Below are 24633 nucleotides of genomic sequence, written 5' to 3' on the forward strand. Positions count from 1 at the left end.
TGGGGCCGGGAGAAGAGGTTTCCATAGAGACGGCAAACAAGGCGCACACTTGAGGGGCTGCCGCTGGACTACTACCCCCCCCCGTAGCCGCCATGATCCCCCCTGCGGACTCTCTGCTCAAGTATGACACCCCGGTGTTGGTGAGCCGAAACACGGAGAAGCGGAGCCCCAAAGTAAGAAGGGGGTCTCGGGAGGCGAGGGAGTCTGGAAGCTAGGATGGAGAAAGATCCCGGCGTTGAGGATGGGGACTCCCGAGGGACAAGGGCTGCAGCAACTGGGAGCAAAGGGAATTGGAATGGGAGAAGGAAGATGGGAGCGCGCCACAAGAAGCCCATATGGGTGACCCCAGAGGGCCAATTTAGGATGAGAAAGGAAGTCACAGAGATGGACGGAGCTCACCTTTTTTCTTAAGTAGCCTGGTCCAAGAATAGATCTGGTAATGACCGCTCCATCACTAGAGGCGGGAAAGCAGAAGGCTGAGCACCCTTGCCAGAAACATCGGTTCCGGGAGATACAGGCCTTGGGTTAGGGTGGACCAAAGACTCTTCATGGCTTCCTTCAGCTGAGACATAATTTCTGCCCAGAGGAGAGACGGGGAAAGTGAGCTGGGAAGAGGGGAGGGGTGTTAAGACTTGGAGCAACCCCGCGGGCTTGGATGTGTGGAGTTCAGTGTCCGAATGACCTCCTGCCCTAACTTGTCTCTTCTTCCCAGGCACGGCCGCTGAAAGTCAGCCCCCAGCAGCCTGGACCCTCCGGTCCAGTCCCCCAGCCACCCAAAACCAAGCTCCCCTCAACTTCCTGTGTCGCAGATCCTACGAAGCAGGCAGAAGAAATCTTGAATGCCATTCTGCCCCCAAGGTAAAAAAGTAGGAGCCGTGGCTGAGAGAAAGCCCAGGCTTTGCATTCTAGCATTCCAGAATGTAGGAAGAGGCACCCCTGTCTCTGTTCCTGGCCCGGATCCCAGAACTCCTAGAGCTTGCAGACCCCAGGCTGGATCCTGGGAGGATGGAGGAGAGCTCTTCTCCGCCATCTTCAGTTCCTGAGGGCTCTAACCCAAGCTCGTGGCTTTAAATGCCATCTATACGCTGATGGCTCCCAAATGTGTTATTCCCAGCCCTGTCCTTTCCTCTAAACTCCAGACCCATATATTCTACCGCTTCCTCATTATCTTCATGGAGGTGTCTCATAGACATCTCAAACTCAGCATGTCCAAACTAAATCACAATGCCCCCCTCTCCCCACCTACTCATCCCCAGTCTTCTCTCTGCTAGTGGCTCAGGCCACCCTGCATTCCTTTTGGTCTCTCACATCACATGTCCTGTCCTTCATCTCATTGTTTTGGCTCCACCTTTAAATCCCAGATCCAACCGCTTTCCACCACCTCTGTTTCCACCATCTTGTTCCTAGTCACTGTTTGTCACCTATAGTGGTCTCCGATCTGAAAACCTTGCCTCCACTCTTTGTCCCTACGATGTGTCCTCCAAACAGCCCCGACATCACCAGCCAACTCGTGCCAGTCTTCTGCCAGGAACTCTTTCCTGGTTTCCCGTGTGACTCAGACTAAAATCCAAAGTCGTGACAATGACCCGGAAGACCTGGCATGATCTGGTCCCTCATCTATCCATGATCTTGTCTCCTGTTATTCTCCTTGTTCAGTGTGCTGACGCACAAAGACAGGGGCATCTGCTCGCTGATTCTGAAACATTTCCATCACCCTTCCACCTCAGGGCCTTGACAGGTGCTGTTCTTACCGCCAAGGATACTCTTCCCCTGATGTCCACCTCCTTCCCTTTGTCTCTTTGCTCAGGTCTTGCTCAAATGGGATTTCCTCAAGGGGGCCTTCCTTGAGGGCCCTTATAAAAGAGCACCTTCTCCCTTCTTAACCATCCCCTTACCCTGCTTCTTCCTTCTCCCGCCACACTGATCGCTAGCTGACATGCTTGGTAGACGATTTTGATGTAATCAGTTGACAACACACTTTCTAAGGCTGCGATGTAAAGAGAGACCGTAGCCTCGACTGAGATGGGGAAGTCGAAGAAGGGAGGGGTGATTTTCCAGGCGGTTCTCTCCCATCAATAAATGGAAATCCTCTCCCCATGGTGATTCTACCTTCAGGCTCCCTCCTCGTGGTTCCGGCGACGCCTCTGACACAAGGTCCACTATGGTGGTCTACTACGCCTTCGGGAACCTGCACACATCTGCCCCTTTCTGGCTGGCACAAGGTTCATAGTGCCCTGTGCCTCCCACCCCACGAAACAGTGGGGAGTTCTCTCTGGGCCTCTGTCCCAATCAGGCAGCAATGCCCATGAATCGGTCCTCAACCCACTAGGAGGGTAAGATCTGGAACACGGGTGATGTTTTCCCGGAGAGACGTAGGAGGGTAGACATTGCCCACAGGTAGGGGCCCTGTGGAAGTGGCTTAGTGGGTGTGGCTCTGGAGCCGTACGCTCCTCAAGGAAGAGAGAGGGATGGAGAAGTCTGGCGGGCTGGTGACAGCTGCCCCTCGCTCCCGCTCGCCCGGGCAGAGGGCTCAGAGGGCCTTCTCTGCCCCCGTCCTGAAGACCCTCTAGTGGATGGGTTTGCTCAGCCTGGCTGTGTTTGTGCCACAGGGAGTGGGTGGAGGACACGCAGCTGTGGATCCAGCAGGTGTCCAGCACCCCCAGCACCAGGATGGACGTGGTGCACCTGCAGGAGCAGCTGGACCTGAAGCTGCAGCAGCGGCAGGCCAGGGAGACCGGCATCTGCCCCGTGCGCAGGGAGCTGTACTCGCAGTGTTTTGGTGAGTGGCGTGGCGCAGGGGGGAGGTTGGGGGCGGGTACACTGGACTCGACCACCTCTTCCCCTTCCCCTTGAGCACAAACCCAAGCCCCGGGTGTCCCTGAACTGAAAGCCCACCCCGTCCTGGAATCGCCTCGTGTCCCCCTACCTGCCCCACCCAGGATGCGCCTTCTTCCTGTTATTTGCCCGCTAGCCTGACACCCTGGCTCCTAACCTCTTAGCAAATGTTTGGAGATCAGATGAGCAGTTCAGTCCTAAGTCGTCTTCTTTTCAAAGGTTTTTATAATAAGCATATGTTGATTCTTTTAATCAGAACAATTAGTGTGTTATGTTTATATCCATCCATCAACCTTCAACCTGTGGTCTAGAAAAATATTTCAGGGTCACTGAATGTTAACTGACAGTCACAACAGATTTAAGCGGTAGTGTCAGATGGCTATCCCCCAGCCCAAACTTACTGGGCTTGTGGACTCTGATGTTCAGAACGCCTCCAAACCCTGAGGCAGGGGCTACAGGCCCCCTTCAGTCTGAGTATGATTAGGGTGTGCTCCCCAGGTCAGCATTTATGGAAGAGACCAGTGGGCAAGCTCAAAATCCTACTGTTTCCAGCCCTAAGCCCGTCCAGCTAAAGGGGCACACGGATTTCCCTGCTGCTCTAAAGCACACATCATGGGGCGCCTGGGTGGCTCAGTCAGTTGAATGTCCAAGTCTTGAGGTCCAACTCACAAGGTCATGATCTCACGGTTCATGGGCTCGAGCCCCGTGTCAGGCTCCGCACTGTCAGCACGTGATTCTCCCTCTCCCTCTCTCTGCCCCTCTTCCAAAATAAACATTAAAAAAAAAAAAAAATAGGGGCACTTGGGTGGCTCAGTCAGTTAAGCGTCCGACCTTGGCTCAGGTCATGATTCCATAGCTCGTGAGTTTGAGCCTTGCGACGGGCTCTGTGCTGACAGCTCAGAGCCAGGAGCCTGCTTCGGATTGTGTGTCTCCCTCTCAAAAATGAATAAAAACATTTTTAAAAAATTGAAAAACTAAGTAAATAAAAATCAGGCAGTCATCACCTTCAGACTGAAAAGTTCAATTTCTTTTTTTGTATATTTTTTACATTTATTTATTTAGAGAGACAGAGCACAAGGGGAGGGGGGCAGAGAGTGAGAGAGAGAGAGAGAGAGAGAGAGAGAGAGAGAAGGAGACACAGAATCTGAAGCAGACTCCAGGCTCCGAGTGGTCAGCACAGAGTCTGATGTGGGGCTCGAACTCACAGACCATGAGATCATGACCTGAGCCAAAGTCGGATGCTTAACCGACTGAGCCACCCAGGTGCCCCTGAAAAGTCCAATTTCTATGACTAGTTCCCTGGCGGTTTTGTCTGAGGGTGGAGAAGGGCCTCACGGCTGCAGACAACCCTGGGGGCTACAGGCCGACTGCTTGTAGTCCCAAGTGCCAAGTTCAGGGCACTGGCGGTGTGGCAGGGCTCCAGGTGAGGAGGACACACACTAGCACCCTCCCTGGGGAGGAAGGGTGGTTAGCCAGGGACATGATGCAGCTCCCCCCCTCCCCCCGACTACCTGCCTCCTGACCTCGCTGTGCGTGTGCTTTGTTAGACGAGCTGATCCGGGAGGTCACCATCAACTGTGCGGAGAGGGGACTGCTGTTGCTGCGAGTCCGGGATGAGATCCGCATGACCATCGCTGCCTACCAGACCTTGTATGAGAGCAGCGTGGCCTTCGGCATGAGGAAGGCGCTGCAGGCCGAACAGGGGAAGTCAGACATGGAGAGGAAAGTGAGTGGGGTTGGCGACAGGGCTTCAGCCCTCTGTGACTCTTCTGTCCATCACAGGGCCACATGCTTGTCATTCCAAATGAAATTCTGACCGCCAAGGGTGCCTTGACAATCCCCTCCGCGGGGACCCCCGGGTTCAGCCTGGTCCTGGCAGAGCCGGCTGTTTGTCTAGGCTGTGCCAGTCACCAGCCTCCCACTGGGTGGCAGCACAGACCCAGGCAATGGCTCAGGTGGTCCCCTCCGCCCCGGCACTCACAACACCCCGTCTTCTTGGCGACGTCCCAGGATGATGGGAGGGTCTGTCCTCAGATTGCAGAATTGGAAACGGAAAAGAGAGATCTGGAGAGGCAAGTGAACGAACAGAAGGCCAAATGCGAGGCCACCGAGAAGCGGGAGACCGAGAGGAGACAGGTGGAGGAGAAGAAGCACAATGAGGAGATTCAGTTCCTCAAGCGGACAAATCAGCAGCTGAAGGTAAGTCCCTGCACAGGCCCAGGTGCAGGGGCTCCTGCCCGCCACCACCCCGGCCCTGTGGGCCAGGCCCCGGCTCCGTGTCTTTCAGAGGGTTCCAAATACTTGTCCCCATGTGCTGCCAAAGAGTAAAGAGAGCTGGGGGGTCGGGGGGAAGGGTTCATTACACAGACTCTCTACCCATCCGCCTCGGGCGGGGGTGGGGGCTCCGAATTCCCACCACCCCTCAGTCTGGCTCGCCACCCCCTCCAAGTGGACGTTTTTGTTTCCCTTGGAGGGAAGTTGCCCTTCAGCCAGGAGAGATGGATATGGCAGAGTGGAACTTCTCCCCCATCACGGCTGGTATTCTGGAGCCTTCCTGGAGTGGGCTGGGTCTCTTCAGCAGGCTTTCGTGGNCAGGCGATTCTGCTGCTTGCCTGCTTGCGAACCACTGTGCTAGACGGAGGACCTGTTGTTGAGTGGCCGTCTCCCTCGGCCCCGACCACAGGGGTCCCTGCATGTAGCTCCCTCTCCTCTCTAGTCTCAGGGAAAGCTTACCTTCTTGCCACTGGCAGGCTTCCTGGGGCTACACCAAGGACAGGCGTTTGAGATAAAGAGGGGCTTGTCTTAACTGCTAGTGCACGACAGGTTCTCTGGTTGCTGAGTCTCACAACGAGAAGCTAGAAACTTCACAGCCGGCCACGCGTCTGGTTACTTAGCAGCCTCTGAGGCTGCGTGCCGTATCTGCCTCGTTCCTTTATCATAAGCCTGAGGCCTTCAGCTCCTCCAGTACGCGCAGCAAGAACACAGCAGAATACCTTGGCATCTTTCTAACATTTACAAGCAACCTTGTCATCCCCTGGGTGAAGGACTCTTTAGAAGTGAGTTATTTTTATTGGCTCCAAGCTGCACTGCAAATAAAGCAGTGTTTGCAGGCCCCAGCATAGACCTACTTAAAGATCTGTCCACACACCGTGATAGTAAATTATTTTACCAGCTGCCGGAGGAGCAGAGTAAATAACTCCCAAGGGTCTTAAGCTTTACATACAAGATGGACAGCTCGCTACTTACCGGGAGCAATTTTCTCTAATTGGGTGTCAAGTTGTCTCAGTGGCTGAAAGATTGCCGTTTCCCAAACCTCTTGACCCAGCACAAGAGCTCCCAGGATCCCACACCAGGGAGCCAAATGTTTAACTTAGCATTTCGGGCCTGAAATCTGAGCCATGAAAAACCACGCTTTCAACAACTTTTATTTAATTTCCTTGTCGGTGCTTTATATGATCCATGGAGCCGTTATTGTATGGAAACCGGGACATCTCTGGTTTCTCCTAATGTCGCAAACTGTACACCAAGCCAGAAACCAGCTAATCTAGAAAATATGGAGCTGGGAACGAAGGGAGAAACGCTTGGAGGGGCAGTGCCTGATGCTTCTTCCCAGGGCCTTTTATCGCCTCTTAGCTATCTGTTAGGCTGCAAGCTTCACATATTAATGGAGGTTGTTTTTGTTTTTCAGGCCCAACTGGAAGGCATTATTGCACCAAAGAAGTGATAATTTCCATATGGGTCTCGGCAAGCACTGCTACCCCATCGTAAGCCCGTTGTAATAAAAAAAAAAGCTAGTCTCCTGAGTGAACAAGCCATACCCTCCTCTGATCACCACCCACATACTTGTCAGAACTCACATGTCGTTGCCCAGTGTCCTGAACACCTAAGTCTGGTGGCCAGGCTCTCGGCTGGGCAGTGGAAGGTGGGACAGTCTCTGTGCGTGGCCATCCTTGGGATCTGCCAACTCAAGAAGACTTTCTGCCCTGTCCCTCGCAGGTGAAACAGCGGCCCCCTCACAACCACTCTCCATGCTGGCACGTACTTCTAGCCAAACCAAGCTGCCTCCCTGTCCTGTTCCTGGTCTACAATTCATCCTATATCTGAACTTGGGCTGCTGGGGCCTGTCTTTCCCTTACTTGATGTCTTTGGCCATCCCTACCTCAGTGCAGTTCTAGCGGCTCATTTTAGGAGTTTGGGGGTTTATACGACGCCATTTTCTCCTTGCCTAATCCACCATGCCCACTCCCCCAGTTCGACCCGGTGAGGCGCCAATGGCAGAGTCAAACCCACGGCTCTTGAGAAAGTAAATGTTTGCCAGGAAGAAATACAAGTCACAAAGTCCCCGGTGAGCTGCCGGCACCTCGGCCCTTGCCCACTGCTGATTTGGTTTGTTCATCTTACTCTGCAGAAAATCTACCCCTGACCCTACACCCCTCTAACTAGCTGTGTTTCACAACTGGAGAGGTGCCCAGACCTCACACGCAGCTCTAATTATTAATGATTAGGCTCTGGCCTGTAGACCGCATTTTATTCCTCTTAAGTTAAACCCAGAGTTTGGAGGCCCAGGGCTCTTCCAGTTTCATAGACCCAGAACAGGAAGTTAGTGCAACACATCTTGAATTGAGCGCAGTCCGGGGCGGGCTAGCGTAGGAAGAGGACTCCTCCGCTCATTCAGACTGCATGAGGAGCACACGTACGGCCCCGACACGTCCCCTCGGTCGGAATGCCCCAAGCTGTAATCCCGAGGAGGCGCCAAGGACTCCTTAGCGGAGCTCTGACCGGACGTCATCCCAGTTAAGGGTCCAAGGCTCCCCAGAAAAATCGCAGTCCTACGGGAAGAGCTGTGTTCCCAGTCAAACGTGCCCCATGCGGCTCTAATCTCAGATCTGAAGTCACAGCTTTTACCCTCCTCCAGGTGCCCTGAGGGACTCTTAAGACCCCACCGCAATGGCCCATCTGGGCTGTCACTGTCGCGAGAAAGAACTGCTCACGGAGGTGTGCTCGTTCCAGGACTCCTGGGGCGTAACACACACACGCCCAGTGTCCAGCTAACAGACTCGGCGAGGGACAACCGAAGTAGCTGTCACTTTCCCTTCGTATTTTAAAGCCCAGACCGCGTACACTACATCCTTGAGATTTTCTTGTGTTTACACTTCTATTTCAAACTGCCAACTGCCAGTACAAGAGAGAGGCCGCTCTTCCCACTCTGTAGACCTCACCTCTGCCTCCGCCAGACGCGTGCAGGACATGGCTGCGCTCCGGGGGAACCAAGGCACGCCAGGGGCCCCGTCACGGAAAGCCCTGGGGGCGGGCAGACCGTCTTCCCTAACACTGGTGACCACTTCAACCGTCAAACCTCAAAACAAAAGCACTGTGGCCTAAGAAGTGCCAAGCGGGCACGAAGAAAATGAACACGGTTTCTAATGGCCTGTTTCTATATAATTTAATAAACTTTTAAAATGTCACTGCTTGTGCTTGAATTTTTTGTGCCTGTGTTTCTGTCCCTCTGAGTCACTGGTCTTCTTTTTGTTCCTGTTCCTATTCTTCACGTTGTGGGTTTCATAGTAGCGGACACCTACTTTCCTAGACTGCTGCTGCCGGGCTGCCCGCCTCCGCTGTAAAAAATGGCAAAAAAGACAAACCAGTCAGTCACGGAGAAATCACAGAACAGGTCCCCTCTGCTACTCTGTGCTCCATTCCTAGGCTGCTCTCCCAACTCACCAAAGCAGCGCTAACAAGGGAGGCCTCCCCTCCCAGACCCAAGGGTGCCTTTCCATGTAACCCGTGACAGCTCTACATTGTTCGGCCATCCACGCTGGACCCTGTCCTACTGCACTCCCGGCCGGTGGCCTCTGGTCTAATGGTGAACACTTCTAGGAATAAGCTCTTCCCTTGCCAGGAAGGCCCGCCCCAGCTCTGCAGAGCCAGGTACTAGGCTCAGCTTCCCAGAGGGCAGGGGTCTGTCCGCCTGAACAGCTCTGTTCGTCACAGAAAACCAACGGGCCACAGAAGCCCAGCGGATTTTCTAGAGGAGAGTCCACATTTGAGGGAAGCGATGAAAGCTCCTAAAACTTAAGACATGCACTCGAGGATGTTCATCCAGTGGGCCAACTGATCCCGTCTCACTACCCTCAACGAGGCCACTGGGCCTGGGGTTCCTAGAATTCAACTCCAGACCCTCAGTTTTGGAAAGCGTGTCTCCGGAAATGGATTTCTCCTCTCTACTTTCTAGACCTGGGTGAAGTTTAAGACCAAAACCAAGACCAAAACCACGTACTTCCTTAGACGTAAGCATCCTGCGACTTTTATCTGAACGGTCCTCTTCCCTCTGTGCCTTCCTCTTCTTTCCCTTTTTGGTAGGTGCTGGAAACAACACACGAGCACATAGAAAACAAACAGGAATTTTCTATTCAAAATGTGTCTGTGAATCCCAAGGTGGGAACGAGCTTGACGCGCTGCAGGAAGGAGGCCAGTGCGCACGGAAGACGGGTGGGCACAGCACAGAGTAACGTGGGGCGAGGCCGGGAGGCCCCTGCAGGCCATGGCAGGATTTGCATTTATGTCAGGGAAACGCACCCGTGACGTAGAAGCTGTGAGTCCAACGGAGTAAAGAAATCATACCGGACCCATCCCACCTCCCTCCCGCCCCGTCCCCACCCCAAAAATCTGCTGAGCCACCCCTAGATTATAAGGTTACTAAAGTACTCTTTTTACAGGAAGCTTCCTGGATTACTCCCCAGAAACGTGCAGAATGATAAGTGAAGAGTCCAACCTGTATGATAAACAGCACACGGTGCCAGTTGTGGCAGATGCCTGTGTGGGTGACGGTACAGGAGAGAACACAGTTCCCACAGTTCTGAAGATGCAAATCGCATGTAAGTGGTTCAACTAATTTACCTGTATCTTCCACAACTTCTTCAGCTGCTCCTTGCTCTTCAGATTTTGCAAAAACTTTTTCGCTTAGTCCCCTGGATATTCTGAAACAGAAAAGCAAGGGAACAAAGGTGCCCGTCAGCCCCCTTGGGTGCCCAAACCACGTGTCTACCTGGAGACTGTGACCCTGCAGACTTCCATGCTGACACCCCCAGCCTGTCCAAAGCCCCTGGGCCTTTGCCAGAGACTGAACTAAAGCTTCTCACGCTTCAGGGAGCTGCATGTTAAAAATTTACAGTTCGCTTTAAAAAAAAAACAAAAAACGGCAGTAACTTCCTTTCACCCCCTTAGAGATACGGCTCCCATATTCATGGCAAGTTCTGGGGAAAGGAACGAGCGACCCACGGTTCACGAGAAGACGAGGATGCTACCTGACTGCTGAGAACTTCTTAGCTTTGGCCTTGTTTAAAAATTTCTGGTATTTAGCGATCTTCTCATCCAGGGCTTTAATAACTGCCTTGGTGTCGCTCTCCGTGTGTTCCTCCTGGGACTCTGGGCAGGACTCCTCCTCTTCGTCTCCTGGTAGCTCCTGCTCCTCCTCCTCCTCTTCAGAAAAGCTCTCAGGCTCTTCATCGATATCCGACATCTCCACAGGGACCAGGTCATCCCCGGAAAACTGAGGCACGACATTGATCTTGCCGAAGTTCTGCCGGACTCGTGCCAGGATCTGCTGCATTTCTGAGTCAGCGCCACAGGGACTGTGCCCTTCTTCCTTCTCGGTGACAGGCTCCGACGCTTCACCTACAGTTGCCGTGATCTCCTCTTCTGGGTTCTTCTGGCTTGTTTCCATGGCGACTTCCAAAGACGAGGAGGATGGGAGCTGTCCAGGCCAAACAAGGGGGGGCGGGTGGGGAGAGAGACGCAGTCAGAAAACGCACACCACTTCTGGACTCACACCTGGCTCTCAGACGAGGGCGTCCTCTGCCCCGGACTAAGGAAAGTGCTGAAAACCCCACAGTGGAGTCATGTCGTTCATCTACCGTGAGCTACGGTGCGTTAAGCCCAGAAGCCGGTGCTAAAGGGCCAGAGGGACTCAGCTGCGGTGCCCAAGGGAGAGCCTACTGTGGGTGTGTAACCACTTACACCACCAGCCATTCCCCACAGAGTGTGCGACTCCCTCCGCCCCACTTGAGGATGGCAACGAATGTGGGTGCCGAGGTCAGCACGCACCAGAGGGGCGCACAGAACTGCCCAAGAGTGAAAGCAGGGTGCTGCTCGGCATGCGCGGGACAGGCCCCTGGAGAACAGTGTGACCGAGAGGAGCCGAGGTGGGGGACACGCCTGCCTGAGGGAATCAACAGTGAAGGAGAAGCACGTGCCAGGTTCTGGCCCAGCGCTTCGTGTCTGTAGTACCGTTTTAACCTTGCAACAGAGACTCATCAAACTTTAGTGATTTTGCTACACAAAGCGCTAAACAAATCAGGAATCCAAGTAACTCAGGAAATCGTGTACAAAATTTGTAGGTACTTTTTTTTTTAAATGTTTTATTTCTAAGAGAGAGAGAGAGAGAGAGACAGCATGAGCAGGGGAGGGTCAGAGAGAGAGGGAGACACAGAATCTGAAACAGGCTCCAGGCTCTGAGCTAGCTGTCAGCACAGAGCCCAATGTGGGGCTCAAACCCACGAACTGTGAGATCATGACAAGAGCCAGTCAGATGCTCAACCGACTGAGCCACCCAGGCGCCCCTGTAGGTATGTTTTTATACCCTTTTCCTAAGCTAAGTTTCTAGCTTTTGCATTCTGAAGCAGTGTCAGCCACTACCAAAAAGAGAAAAAGAAGAGAATCACAGACCAGGGGACACTCAATGACCAGACACAGAGGAAGAATTCAAGGTAGTCCCACTGGGTGCACACGGGGTCACCACAGACCCTGCCGACACCCTCCTTCCTCACATCCAGCAGCAGGTGAACACAAGACCAACCGCACCGCCCCGGGGGGTTCCCGCCATGTCACCCTGCCCATGCCTGCAGGGGTCCCGCCCCAGCCCCACGGACCTCGTGGCACTGTGACCGCACTGTGACCCAGGCACGCATGCTCCCTCGGGTGCTCAGGGTGTGGAGCAGCCCCTGCCCACACCCTCCCTCCAAGACATCCGCAGGGCTCCTGCCTCATGCCATTAAGGGCTCCGCCTAAACGCCACTTCCTCAGAGGCCACCCCCACCCTACATACAAGAACACTCCTCCTTCTCCCAAACCCGCTTCCCTGGATTTGTCCTCCTCACGGTCATCAGTATGTGCCGACTTTATACACGTAGCTGTTCACTATCTGTCCCTGTAGCGTAATAACACCCTGGATGAAGAAGGGTGTCTTTTGTTATTCGTAACAAGCCCCTTTCCACCATCCCAGAGTTTATGCTAATGAGATGCTCATGGGGGGGCCCTGCTTCACAATGGGGGCTGGTCACCAGAAGGACCAAGCCCTTGATGAGTCAACTGGAAACGGAGTTTGATCACCGATGGCCAATACTTTAGTCAATCAGGCCTATGTAACAGAACCTCCTAGAAACACCCTGAAGGATGGGGTCTGGGGAGCTTCCGCGCTGAATGAACTGATATGCTGGGAGGGCACCTTGCCCAGAACGGGCACGGGAACCCCATGCCACCCACAACGCCATTCCTGGCCCTGAGCATCTCTTCCATTTGCCTGTTCCTGAGCTGTATCCTCTACAATAAACTGGCCATCGTAAGCAACCCCTTTTCTGAATTCTGTGAGTTGTTTCAGCAAATTATCAAACCTGAGAACCCCTGAATTTGTAGCTGGCTGCACAGAAGCGTGGGTAGCTTGGGAACCCCATCTGCAGTGGGCCTCTGAAGCAGGGGCCACCTTGTAGGGCTGACCCCTAAACCTGTGGCTCTGTGCTAACTCTCGGAGACAGTGTCAGAACTGAATTACTGGACAGCCAGCGGGTGTCAGAGAACTGCAGAACTGGTGTGGACACATGAAATGCATTTGGTATCAGAAAAAACCACACGCTCCCCTGCTGGCATCCCATACACAGAAGTGCGCCGGGCAGGGCCTCCTCTAGTTCCACTGTAGTACCACCCGCGCCCAGCAGGGTGCCCAGCACACACGAGATCCTCGTGTGCTTTTGTGTGACGAACGGATCAATGAATGAACGACTGAACACATGAAAAGGATGGGAGAAGAACCGGGTATTTGTGGCCGTTTGGTGGCTTTAAGGGGAGACGGAGAAAGTTAATACCAGCTTCAGATATGGTGATGCTGAAATGCCAAAGAAAACATCCAACTGGAAGTTTCTAGCTAATAATTGAAACTCGGAACGGAGTTCAGGGAAGAGGGAGCCAGAGCTACACAAAAGCTTCACAAAGTGAAACTTAAAGCCACCTCTTCAGATGACATGGCTGAGCTCTGAAAAAGAGCTGAGAGATGGAAAAGCAAAGGGCCACAGATGGAGCCTCGTGGTGGTCCACAACCAGGGAAGGGAGATCAACAGAAAGGAAGCATCTCAATTCAGCCCAGAGGCCCCAAATCTAAGACTTCTCTCCCGGACTATAAGCTGTACCACTCTCCTTCCTCCTCCCCCCTCCCCCGCAATTACGAGGTTCTCGGGGGCAAAGAAGTTATTTCTTCCTGTATTCCCAGCGCCTGGCATACCATCGGGCCTGACGAATGTGAAGTCAGTCTTGGAAATGCCCCTGTTCCTCGAGCATTAGGAAAGACACGGTACCAGAAAAGCACTTACAGTTACAGCCCTCTTGGTTCGAGGCCCCAAAGACTGGTATTTAACCTATCACACATCTACTTCCTGGTCTCCAAATGCCTCTCCCCAATCCCCCCAACAAGGTCACAGCAACGGCTCTATGGAATGGGAGACACTGGCGCGGAAAAACTGCGCAGGAAGAAGGTGGTCTGCAAAGGGAGGCAATCAAGGCACCAGGCCGAGGTCAGCAACCGTGCCTTCCAAAGGCGGGTCCAGCCTGTTCTTACCTGGGAGGCTTCAGGAGATGGCTCTGCGTTGGGTGGCTTGACGAAGAAAGGGATCCGGCCCCTCTGCCAGTCGTTGAGAACCATCTTACCCACAGTCTGCAGGTCTGGCTCTCCACCCTGAAATGTCACAGGAAGACTCCCTGTTAAATCCAAAGAGCCACACCATCTGCTGGCGTGGGCACGCTACAGGCACCCCAGGTGTTTGTCACCACCCGCTGCCAAGTTTTGGACTGCTCAACGCCCCCCTCCCCCCAGACACGTGTGCCACGTGCCCCGGTCTCCATTCTCACAAAACCCTCACTCACCTTCAGTAATTTTCCGGTCCGGAAAGCTAGCTTCTCAAGAAAGTCCTCAGCATTCTCCCACGAATCAATCTTGTACGTCTTGCAGATATATTCTGGCTTGGCCCGTTCAAGCACAGCACCAATGTGGTCTTCGGGAGTCTTAATCTTTTCAACTTGAACCTAGATGGTCAGAGGAGATTTCTGGCTTACGAGCTTTATATGGAAGTGGTGAAGTTCCCATCTGCAACAGAATCTGAAAATAGATTTCAACACCACAGCACAAGGAGAGCCTGGCAGGGGCCGGTCTCCAAGGTGGCCAGACGTGGTCAGGGGAGAGGAACACCACCACACACCGCCCAGCCGGGGAGCCCAGCGTTCAGCTGTAATCCCAGCTCACCACAAACTAACTGTGTGGTTCCGCAAGCAGTTCGAGGTTGGACCGTTTCATGGGACTCACTCACAGAAATGGTTAAAAGCCCGCCAATCCCAGGACACGCAGAGAATTCGATAGTTTAAGAAAAGAGGGGAGGAATGCGCACGGGATGTATAGCCAGCAGCCCTGGTTAAGGTCAAGTGGAACCATTTAAAGTTTTTGGTCATATTCAGAAACAAGTGAGGAAATGCCTGAGTTCCAAAATGACTCAACCCATAAACCCTCGAAGATGAATTATCACTAAACATAAACAGGCCCCGCTTCCCTTTGGATCCTGTGTGTAAACTACAAACTCTTTTGTGGGATGACATTGACCAGATACGCCCACGGCTCTGCTGACGCCTCAAAGGGGCTTCAGTGGAACGGAGAGGCCGCCTTGCAGAGCATCGTGCTCCTCGGGTCTGGTCAGACAGCCTGACCCCAAACCGCCTTCCAGATGAGAGGAACGCAACAGTATCCAGCGTTCCCCACAGAATGCTTCCCCCAAGGCAAACCAAGAGCCCGTCAGGACCAAAATTCTCACCACTCCCTTTAGCACGATGTCTGTCTCTGAGTCTTCGGAGGGGTACACCACGCCTGGACAGTCGATGAGGAATATCCGACGCATCAAGGTGATGTACTGCCAGACCTGAGGTTGGTAAAAAGCCAGAGCCTTCCATGAGTCAAAAGTTAAGGGTCTGATTTCCCAAACCTCATGCTCACCAGGCTAGAAAGGGGCGGGGCCAGGGCTCAAAGAGAAGCCACCTGCTGAGTAATGAAGGAAAGTGTCTCCTCTGCATGTGCCGTGCACGAGGTACTGCCACGGAGGGCAAACCACACCTTCCACCAGCCCAGAGTCTAAAATTAAGGCAGAGGCAGGACCCCGCGTGGTCACGCGCTGGAATAACCCAGTAAACCTCCCCTGGCTTTTCAGGCACTCTTGGAAGCCTAGTACTGTCCGGCCTCTCCTCCTTGCAGTGGAACCCTGCCGCCCCCCACACACTCAGCATTTCAAGGTGTGTCCCTCAACTGCCAGAATCTACCATAGCTCAGTTTTCTCTCATGACGCTTGCACCAAATATTCTTGGGTTAGTTCAGTTTACCGAAGAAAAAGGCTGGAGTGACCATTTGAGAGAGACTTAAACATGAACGGCACCTCCCAGGTCGTGGCAAAGGCACACAGCGCCACACGAACCACAGACTACTCTCAGTCTCACCAATCGGGAAGACACAACTCTGGGAACATTCCAAACTATCACACGGAGACCGAACCCCCGGTGGTGGCCTTCATTCAAGAGGAGTCGACAGGAATCTCCATGCTCTAAACCGTCACCCTCCAGGGAAGTAAAATATGGAGAAGTAAAGAAGGTGCTGAGCCAGACGTACCTTCGTTTCGCCTGCAATGGGGGCCACACTGCAGACTTTCTTGGAGCGCAGCGTGTTTATCACAGAGCTCTTGCCGACATTTGGGTAGCCAATGAACCCGACGCTGATCTGCTTCTTGTCAGTGTGCAACTGTTCAAAAAGAGCACACACACACACACACACAGAGTCATGAACGTCCCTTAAGAAAAAAAGGTGGTGTTACTTTGCTGATATGAAGAATATAAAGCCAAAGGGATACTAGAACTTGATCTAAAACCCAGACACACACCACCTACACCATCTGAGTGGGCTGCGCACATACACTTCTTAATCAATCAGACGTGACTCACTTCCTCAACTCGTCCACGTGCAACTGTTCTTGAATGTTTTAAGGTTAAAAGTATGTAAGTCGAGGAGCAAAGGAAGAAAGACCGTGTTAGTCATCAATTTAGAACATCATCCACGGATAAAACGTCTTAAGGGAAGACAACCTCAGCAGATGCACCAACTGGCAAGCCCATGACCCGTCCCTCCTTTCCTCCGCACATTCTGTATTTGCACTGGCAAAAACAAGTGGCAGAAGAAAAAGAAAATCAACCTCAGAAGTTAGACCGCTGGGTGAAAGTCTCAAGGAGACAGCTCAACAATGGCCTACAGCTAGTTGAGGACGGACTTCTAACTCAAGATGGCGGACCCAACGTCCACGCTGGCCCCGCTCCCGCCACGAGGATGACAGCAGTGGGGAGGAACACGGAGGAACCCACAGACCCAGGCATATAAAACCAAAGAATGAGCTGGAGATGAGGTGATAAAAATGAACCTATAATGTTAACAAATCACTAGCAGCTGAGAAGTAGTACCTAACTTGGCTGGCTCACTACAAAAATGAGAGTTAAGTGACAAAGTTAGACAAATTAAAAACCCAACAAAAATATTGCCAAGGAGTCACAAACACCTGCAGGAACGGGCAGGACAGCTACCACTGAGGGGGTCCGAAGTCGAGACTAGTGAAGTCTGCAGAGCAGTGACCCCACTGCACCCGGCCTCCCCCAGCACGGGCCCCGAGGTTCTCTGCCCCAGCACCTTACCAGAGACTTTCTAGAAACCCTGCATCTCTGAAAATATTGCATTCTTAGACCTAAATGGGAACCTAGATTTGTGGATAATAGTAGCTGAAGGCAAGTGTTCCCAGGGTGATTAGATGCAAGTCTAATATATGTGTGTGTATATATAGATGTATATATATATTTTAACATTTATATGTGTATATTTTAACGTTTACATACGTGTATTTTTTTAACGTTTATTTCTGGGAGAGAGCGCGAGCAAGGGAGGGGCAGAGAGAGAGGGGAACAGAGGCTCTGAAGCAGGCTCTGTGCTGACAGCAGAAAGCCGGACATGGGGCTCAAATCCACAAACTGAAAGACCACGAATTGAGCTGAAGTTGACACTCAACTGAGTCACCAAAGCATACCCTGAAAGTCTAAATACTGACTTTCAGGCCCCTACTCCCACTGAGTTCCCAGACCCCTGCAGCCAAGCTTACATATATCCCCGAGCTGGATCCTGGAAGACTCCTTTACGGGAAAACTTACACTGACATCTAGGGAGCCCTCCAACAAAATATCGGGTTTCTACCTAGTCACCTGACAGGGAAGTCTATCATTCAATAGGTCCACCCCCCACATAAAACTTCTATTGGCTTTTTATTTTAATTTATTTTGAGAGAGAGAGAGAGGGAGAAGAAGGGAGGGAGGAAGGGAGAAAAAGAGCATAAGCAGGGGAGGGGCAGAGGGAAAGGGAGAGAATCCCAAGCAGGCTCCGCACTGTCCGCAGAGTCTGACACAAGGCTAGACTGCACGAACCGTGAGATCGTGACTTGACCTGAGATCAAGTCAGACACGGACTGAACGCACCACCCAGGAGCCCCTATGAGACTCTTTTTCAGTGGTTCACCCTTAAATAGGAAGAGAATAACCAGAATTTGAAGCGTGACTCTAGTACCAAAGACAGAAAAGCACAAACTGGAAGGAAACAGAGTTAATATAGGGAGAGAAGAACACTTCAAAATACCATCATCGTTACCATTCTCAGAAACGGAAAATAGTTCATCTGTGAAACGAGAATGTGGCAGAGCAAGTCTTAAAAGTGAGAGGCATAAGAAATTTTGTGATAGACCAGCTAGATAAGAAACTAAAAGAAACTTCCCATAAAATAGAGCAAAACACCACAAAGGCACTGAAATAAAGAAAATTGAAGAATTAAACCGAGAGAGAAAACCAAATTCCTGAACCAAGGAAGAGCTGATGGGGTAGAGGGCGGGGGAGTTTCCGAAAAATCATCCTGGACGACACCAGGCAGTCCCATCTAACGCCCACCTCACTGAGCGGTAAAGTCCCCCTTAAAGCGCATCCCTGTGAAATTTTAAAACAAGAGATTATTTTTAAAGAGCTCCCAGCCACAAAGGATCAGGAGTCAGAATGGTCCCAATGCTCAACAGCACAACAGAAGCCACCAGAAAACGTTCTGAGGAGAAACAGTGTGAGGACAGAATAAAGGTATTTCCGAAACGCAACATCTTCAAAAAAGGTTCCTTCTAAGCACTCCTTCGCAGGAAGCTTTTGGAAAGTATGTCCCGTTAAAAGGAAGGCGTAAACCACGAAAGAAGAAAAACCGAGGAAGAGCCCGTGTCGGGTCCCTTGATCCCAATGCTCAGGGTGGCAGGGAGGGGAAGCCCAGGAAGAAGCCTCCGCAGCCGGTCCAACGGGAAGGCAGGGGCCGAACGCACTCCCAAGTTCCCACTCTACCGGAGGCTCTGGTGACACGTTAGTGACGTGAACAAGGACGCAGAGCTAACGGACACCCGAGAAGACAGAAGGTTCCACGAGAGGAATTACATTCGCAGCGCTAGAGGATCGGTGGTGACTACATTTTACAGTCATGAACGCGTAAACACCGGAGGAAAGAACAATCCGGCAGACGACGCGGAGCGACGCCGGGGGACGGAGGGAGCTGAGTATGTGTGCGGAAAAAGCAGCCAGAAGAAACTCAGTCCTCATCCTCCACGACAGAGACTTAACATGTAAGTATCTGGAACTGCAGGTGGCGGGGGGTGGGAGGAGATGCGAAACAGAATCATGATAAGCACATGTTAAAAACACGGAAGGAAACACACGAGGGACGAACAGCCACGAGCTGGAGACGCTCGCCCCCGGGAAGTGGGACAGAGCACACGTGTGCTTTGCTGGGAGCCACGACAGAACGACCAAAACATACAAACGCCAAACTGCAGGGACAGCACGGGAAGCTATGAGAACACCCGCTGGGGTGAGCCAGCCACAGGGCTTCCCGGAGGAAGGGTCGTGGGAGCAGGGATGGGCAGGACGTCCCGCAGGCAGCGGGCACAAAGGGCACGGGCCTGAGGGCGGAACAGGCACGGCAGGCCCCGCAAACCCGGGATGGGTCCGTCCTCAAGGAGAAGACAGACCATCCGGTGCCAGGGATGCAGCAGAAAGGGAGGCAATGCCGGTCAAAGGCAGGGGCCGTGGTGGAGCCAGAAAATATTTTCCAAAATCCCTTATGGCCCCGAGGCCCTAGGAATTTTTACGCGTCTGGAGCACACAGTGCTCATGAGCATGACGGGGGAGGTGACGTGGGCACCCTCTGCCACCCGATGCCAGGACAAGCGCCTGAGCAGCCCTGCAGCAGCACACACCCCCCAGGGAGAGAGACGGGGCGGGTCCCGGTACCTTTCCAAACTGCCGGAGAAGCTGAATGAATGCTCCTTTGCCGAAGGGGTTGGTGAGACTCGCGTGGAAGGCAAGTGTCGGGTAATCCTGGGACAGAACCGCGACCCAACGTTTCTGAAGTGGGGAGAGGAGATGCGGGTGAAGCGCAACCTGTTTCTTCACAACACTGGAGCCAGAGCTGGAGTAACAGACTGCATTCCAAATACACAGCTGTCCTAGGAAACGGGAGCTCGGATTCTTTAAAGTGGGGTGTGTGTGTGTGTGTGTGTGTGTGTGTGTTTAAAAACGTTTATATTAGCGAGCAGGGGAGGGGCTGCAAGAGAAGGAGACACAGAATCCAAAGCAGGTTCCAGGCTCCGAGCTGTCAGCACAGAGCCCAACGCAGGGCTCGAACTCACAGACCATGAGAGCATGACCTGAATCAAGGTGGGAGGCTTAGGTGACTGAGCCATCCTGGTGCCCACAATGTTTTTTGTTTTGTTTTTGATGAAAGTTAACACTTTGTCTTATGAACACAGACAAAACAAGTACAAAAATGCCTACGTTGCGACCAAATGCAATTGATGTGACGTAACGTGGCACAGGCCAGTGGCTGTGGCAGCTGTCTCCATGCCAAGGGGCCACATCATCTGTCCGGGGGTCCTGCAGCTGTGCCCTCACCAACCATCGGGGGACACAAGGTCACTCTGCCTCCCATCAGCGAAACACGTTTTACTTTTGTTCGCAGTGAGAACACTTCCGTGGCCACTATGGAACAAGTGCAACACTTCACTGCCTCCAGCCCACGGAAGCCACGCATTTACCGAGAACTCGGCCTACGCGGGCCGAGGAGCCTGGCAGTCCATCTGTGGATAAGCAGCTGTACTTACTGTTGCCCAGGTTGGAACGAGGTCACATTTGTTAAGAACAAAAATAAGGTGTTTCCAGGGTTTCTCCTTCTTCAGGTAAGTCTCAATGTGAGGGGACCGGGTACCCATCGGATCTCTAGCATCAAGAACTTGAACTACAACATCTGAGGAATCTATCACCTGCAATGCGAAGGGGCAAACACGATGTGCTTTAGTGAAACGAGAAACGGGAGAGCAATGACATCTAAGGGAACCCAGGGAAAAGAAAGCAGTAGTGAGGACTTCCAAACAGGAGCAGCCAACCGCGATGCCCCGGGGTCAGGATTCAAAATCTTCTCCATCACGTGAGTAAAAGAAACTTGTTGAATTTCAAGCAGGAAAACAGACCTGGGTGAACCCCATCTTACTTCGTGACTACTATTGATTACTGAACGGAATCACCTACTTCTTAGATTCTAAAAACTCCTGTGGCCACAGCTTTTGTGCATTTCACAAAAACCTAAAAACCTTAGTGTGCCTTCAGGGCACTGCTTTCCAGTTACGTTCCTGTTGGATCATGGGACTGGGCTTGAGAACCTGTCACCAAAGCTGATCGCTAGCCTGATCACTAGCCTGTGGACACAAACCACAGGCAGCTAAAGATGCTGGACCAGGACTCACGATACAGAATCTTCCACTAAGCAGCTGAGTGAGCTGGGCGAGGAATTCAGACTTCCTAGACGTGTGTTCTCACCTATGAATGAGACGGCTGGACTATGTAACTTACAAATCCACATGCGGCTCCACCACGTATGATAAATCTAAGGCCACTGAACAGTAGCCGTTACTATTACACGAGTAACAAAACGAATGCAGTTTCTGGAACAATGGCAGTATGTATGCAGGCACGTCTATCCCGTTTTTGGGAGGGAATGAGAATGGGATGGGCAGCGGAGTTTGTGCTTTATTTGACAGATATTCAATACATCAAGGTTAGCTTCCGAGTAGACGATCACGAAAGCCAAAGGAAGCGTTCAACGAGAAAGAACTGGAAGTCTTACCTTGTAGAGCTCACCCCATATTCTTTTGGACTGTCCCTTCTTATAGATCTCTTCTTGGGCTTCGTTTCTAAATAAGAAAACACAAAGTGAGCAACTGAAGCCCTACGAAAGGTAAAAGGGTGTTTAGGGAAAAGTTGACCATGTGCCTCGGGAAAAGGACACTAAAACTACTCGGAGATGGACCAAAAGCAAGTTTAATTTAAAGAGTGACTATCTCCAATCCAAATGCCCATCAACGGATGAAGGGATTCAAAAATGTGTTGTCAACATAACGGAATATTATTCAGCAACAAAAAACAACAAGGCACCAACACAGACTGCAACATGAAGGACCCAGGAGACGTTCTGGTAATGAAGCAAGCCAGCCACGAAAGGACAGACACCATAGCCCTGCACTTAATATCAAGTACCTCTCACATGGGGAGTCAGACTCCTGAAAGACAGAGGGAGAATGACAGACACCAAGCACGGCGAAATTAGTGTTTAACAGGTGAAGACTTTCAGTTTGGGATGATGCAAAGGATTCCAAGAGCGGACCTGGAGCGGGATGGCTGAATCACAAAGTGAATGTACTTAATGCCACTGAATTGCAGGCTTAGGAATGACCAAAAAGATAGACTTTTTTGTCCAGTTTACCACAATAAAAAATTTAAAATAAAGAAATAACAAGTGCTGGCAAGGATGCAGATAAAAAGGAACGCTCGCGCACTGCTGGTGGGAATGCAAACTGGTGTAGCCACTGCGGAAAACGGTGTGGAGGTGGGAGTCTGGGTGGCTCAGGCGGTTAAACATCTGACTCCTGATTTCGGCTCAGGTCATGATCTCACGGTTCATAAGGTCGAGCCCTGTTGTCGGTCTCCGCACCAAGAGTGCAGAGCCTGCTTGGGATCCTCTCTCTTTCCCCCTCTCTCTGCCCCTCCCACAAGTGTGCTCTCTTCTCTCTGAAAACAAATAAACTAAAAAACAAAAAACAGTATGGAGTTTCCTCAAAAAATGAAAAATGGAGCTAGAGTATAATGCTAAACAAAAGAAGTTGGTCAGAGAAAGACAAATACCATGTGATCTCACTCATATGTGGAATTTAGAAACAAAACAAATGAACAAAGAAAAAAAGAAAAAGAAACAAACCAAGAAAACAGACTCTTAACTAAAGAGAACTGATGGTTACCCAAAAGGGGGATGGGAGAAATAGGTGAAGGGGATTCAAGAGTACACTTATCAGGATAAATAAATTTAAAATTTCTTTAAACTTATGGGCCATCCGGGGTGGCTCAGTCTGTTGAGTGTCTGATTTCAGCTCTGGTCATGACCTCACCACTCAGGAGTTCGAGCCCCACATCACACTCTGTGCTGAGAGCTCAGAGCCTGGAGCCTGCTTCGGATTCTGTGTCTCCCTCTCTCTCTGCNCTGTGTCTCCTCCTCTTGCTGCCCCTCCCCCGCTCACGCTGTCTCTCTCCCAAAAATAAACATTAAAAAGGTTTTAGAAAATACTACTCTTAAGGTATTACATTCACAAATGAAAACTGAGTATAAAAAAGGTCTAGAATAATAGATCCAACAGTGACTGATTCTTGACACTCTTTGGGTATGAACCCTATGAGAATATGATATGACAAATGGTATCAATCTTTCCCCTTCTTCTCCCCAAAGAAAATGTAAAAATGACAAAACACCGCCACCTCTGTGCATGTACATACATCTTCCAAACTCTCTTCAGAGGGTCACAGGAAATCCAAAGGCCACCCACGAACCCTCAGTGTTCTAGTGTCCCTCTCTAAGGAAGCCCCGACAGTCACAATTTTAACAGTTTAAAAACATGGTCCCTGGGACTGAGTTCTTAGTTTCTTTTTTGTTGCATTTCTAATTTAACATTCTAAATTATATATTCTAAATTGTCTATGACAGAATCTACCGCTATGAAGAAAAACAGTCATGAAAACAGAGACCCAGAGAAAACAAGCCACCTCAAAAATTATTTTAAGCCTGGCCCCAATGTGACGAATTTTCCTAGTGTAAGGGAAGAAGGTCATTCCCTAGCTAGGAGGTAAGGACCAAGCTTCATGCAGGTAAAATTAAAAATTAAGGCATAAAAAGGTTTTGTTGCAGGGGCGCCTGGGTGGCTCGGTCCGTTGAGCGTCCGACTCTTGATCTGGGCTCAGGTCAGGATCTCAGGGCTTGTGAGCTGGAGCCCCGTGTCCCTGTATCCGCCTCTGTGTTGGCAGTGCGGAGCCCGCCTGGGATTCTCTCCCTCCCCGGCTTGCATCTTCTGTCTCAAAATAAATAAACAAACTTAAAAAATAAATAAATAAAGTTTCATTGCGGAAGAGCAAACGACGAGAGAAGAGGAGCCCCCAAACTGTACCTCACACCAGGGTCCTCAGTGACCAGGTCACGATCCTTGCCCTGGTCGTAGCCTTCGGTGGACATTTCCGCGTTTTCTAGGAGAGACTGCATGTCACTCGCAAATAAGTTTGGTCGCTTCCTCTGTGACTTGGGGCCGAATGTAGTCTCAAAGCTTTCAGTATCAAGGATGTGCACCTTGGAGTTCTAGAGGGAAAACAGAGTTACGCACGAAGCTAAGGAAAGCACCAAGCAAAAACAGAAAGTTAAACACCCACCCAGGAAAGGCTTTCTCTGCTTTTAGGTTTTCAAAGCTTGACCGGTACCCAAACCTGCAACACGGATGCAGCCTGGCTGCAAATGTTACATGCTTCAATAGCTCCCCGGTCCACAAGGCCTACGAGCCCCCTTGGAGAAATACAAAAGTAATACAAAGAGTCAATGCAAATCCGAAGAGCTGTGTAAGACCTGCCAAAAACTCTGCTTTATTTCACTTATCATAAACTTCAGTCAAACGTACTTGCGGCCACAATGATGAAAATTAACTTATCTTTTCTGACTTTTTTTTTTCCCTGAGCTTTCAAACAAGTGCATCAAATTCGCCAAACTCACAGATTTTGTCAAGGACAATCATACTCAAATTTGTGTGTTTTTTTTAAACCAACTGTAAATGCCAACTTTTTCTTGGAAGTTCACTTCTTTCATGGCTAAAAGGAATTGCTTGTTTTGTAAGATGCATTTTCGTCTCAGATAACATTCTTCCTAATTTAGGTAACGTTTTTATTAAATGCACATGGAAAAGTCTTCAGATGAAAAACATCTAGCACAAGTCCAAAGTAATAGCTGAGATGTGATAAGAGGAACCTGATACTAACTAG

General features: G+C 51.2%; 2 protein-coding genes across 3 annotated transcripts in view; one reads left to right on the forward strand and one right to left on the reverse strand.

Moving 5' to 3' along the window:
- DNALI1 (dynein axonemal light intermediate chain 1) lies at window positions 1-8268 on the forward strand. 2 transcript variants are annotated; one of them, XM_077753135.1, is made up of 7 exons: window positions 1-173; window positions 713-858; window positions 2610-2779; window positions 4383-4561; window positions 4870-5034; window positions 6524-6599; window positions 7751-8268. In XM_077753135.1, exons 1-6 carry the CDS (start codon window positions 93-95, stop codon window positions 6557-6559), a joined length of 777 nt encoding a protein of 258 aa, XP_077609261.1. In that variant the 5' UTR covers window positions 1-92; the 3' UTR covers window positions 6560-6599; window positions 7751-8268. The 2 variants fall into 2 exon arrangements, with proteins under 2 accessions (XP_077609261.1, XP_077609260.1); XM_077753134.1 differs by having other exon boundaries at window positions 6524-8268.
- GNL2 (G protein nucleolar 2) overlaps window positions 8264-24633 on the reverse strand; it is a 22525-nt gene continuing 6155 nt past the window's right edge. Inside the window, exons 5-16 of the mRNA XM_077753133.1 lie at window positions 23778-23962; window positions 21416-21482; window positions 20397-20555; window positions 19528-19641; window positions 15800-15928; window positions 14958-15062; window positions 14023-14181; window positions 13718-13834; window positions 10140-10588; window positions 9733-9812; window positions 9113-9198; window positions 8264-8450 (exon numbers count right to left, since the gene is read on the reverse strand). Coding sequence (XP_077609259.1) covers window positions 8298-8450; window positions 9113-9198; window positions 9733-9812; window positions 10140-10588; window positions 13718-13834; window positions 14023-14181; window positions 14958-15062; window positions 15800-15928; window positions 19528-19641; window positions 20397-20555; window positions 21416-21482; window positions 23778-23962 — 1803 coding nt within the window. The 3' untranslated portion in view covers window positions 8264-8297. The remainder of the gene's footprint in view (window positions 8451-9112; window positions 9199-9732; window positions 9813-10139; window positions 10589-13717; window positions 13835-14022; window positions 14182-14957; window positions 15063-15799; window positions 15929-19527; window positions 19642-20396; window positions 20556-21415; window positions 21483-23777; window positions 23963-24633) is intronic.

This window comes from Crocuta crocuta, unplaced genomic scaffold (assembly GCF_008692635.1).
Source record: "Crocuta crocuta isolate KB4526 unplaced genomic scaffold, BGI_CrCroc_1.0 scaffold303, whole genome shotgun sequence".
NCBI lineage: Eukaryota > Metazoa > Chordata > Mammalia > Carnivora > Hyaenidae > Crocuta > Crocuta crocuta.

Coding starts and splice junctions, on each gene's coding strand:
- DNALI1 (XM_077753134.1), top strand. CDS start 93: ATGATCCCCCCTGCGGACTCTCTGCTCAAGTATGACACCCCGGTGTTG. Junction 174..712: donor CGGAGAAGCGGAGCCCCAAA/GTAAGAAGGGGG, acceptor TCTTCTTCCCAG/GCACGGCCGCTGAAAGTCAG. Junction 859..2,609: donor AATGCCATTCTGCCCCCAAG/GTAAAAAAGTAG, acceptor TTTGTGCCACAG/GGAGTGGGTGGAGGACACGC.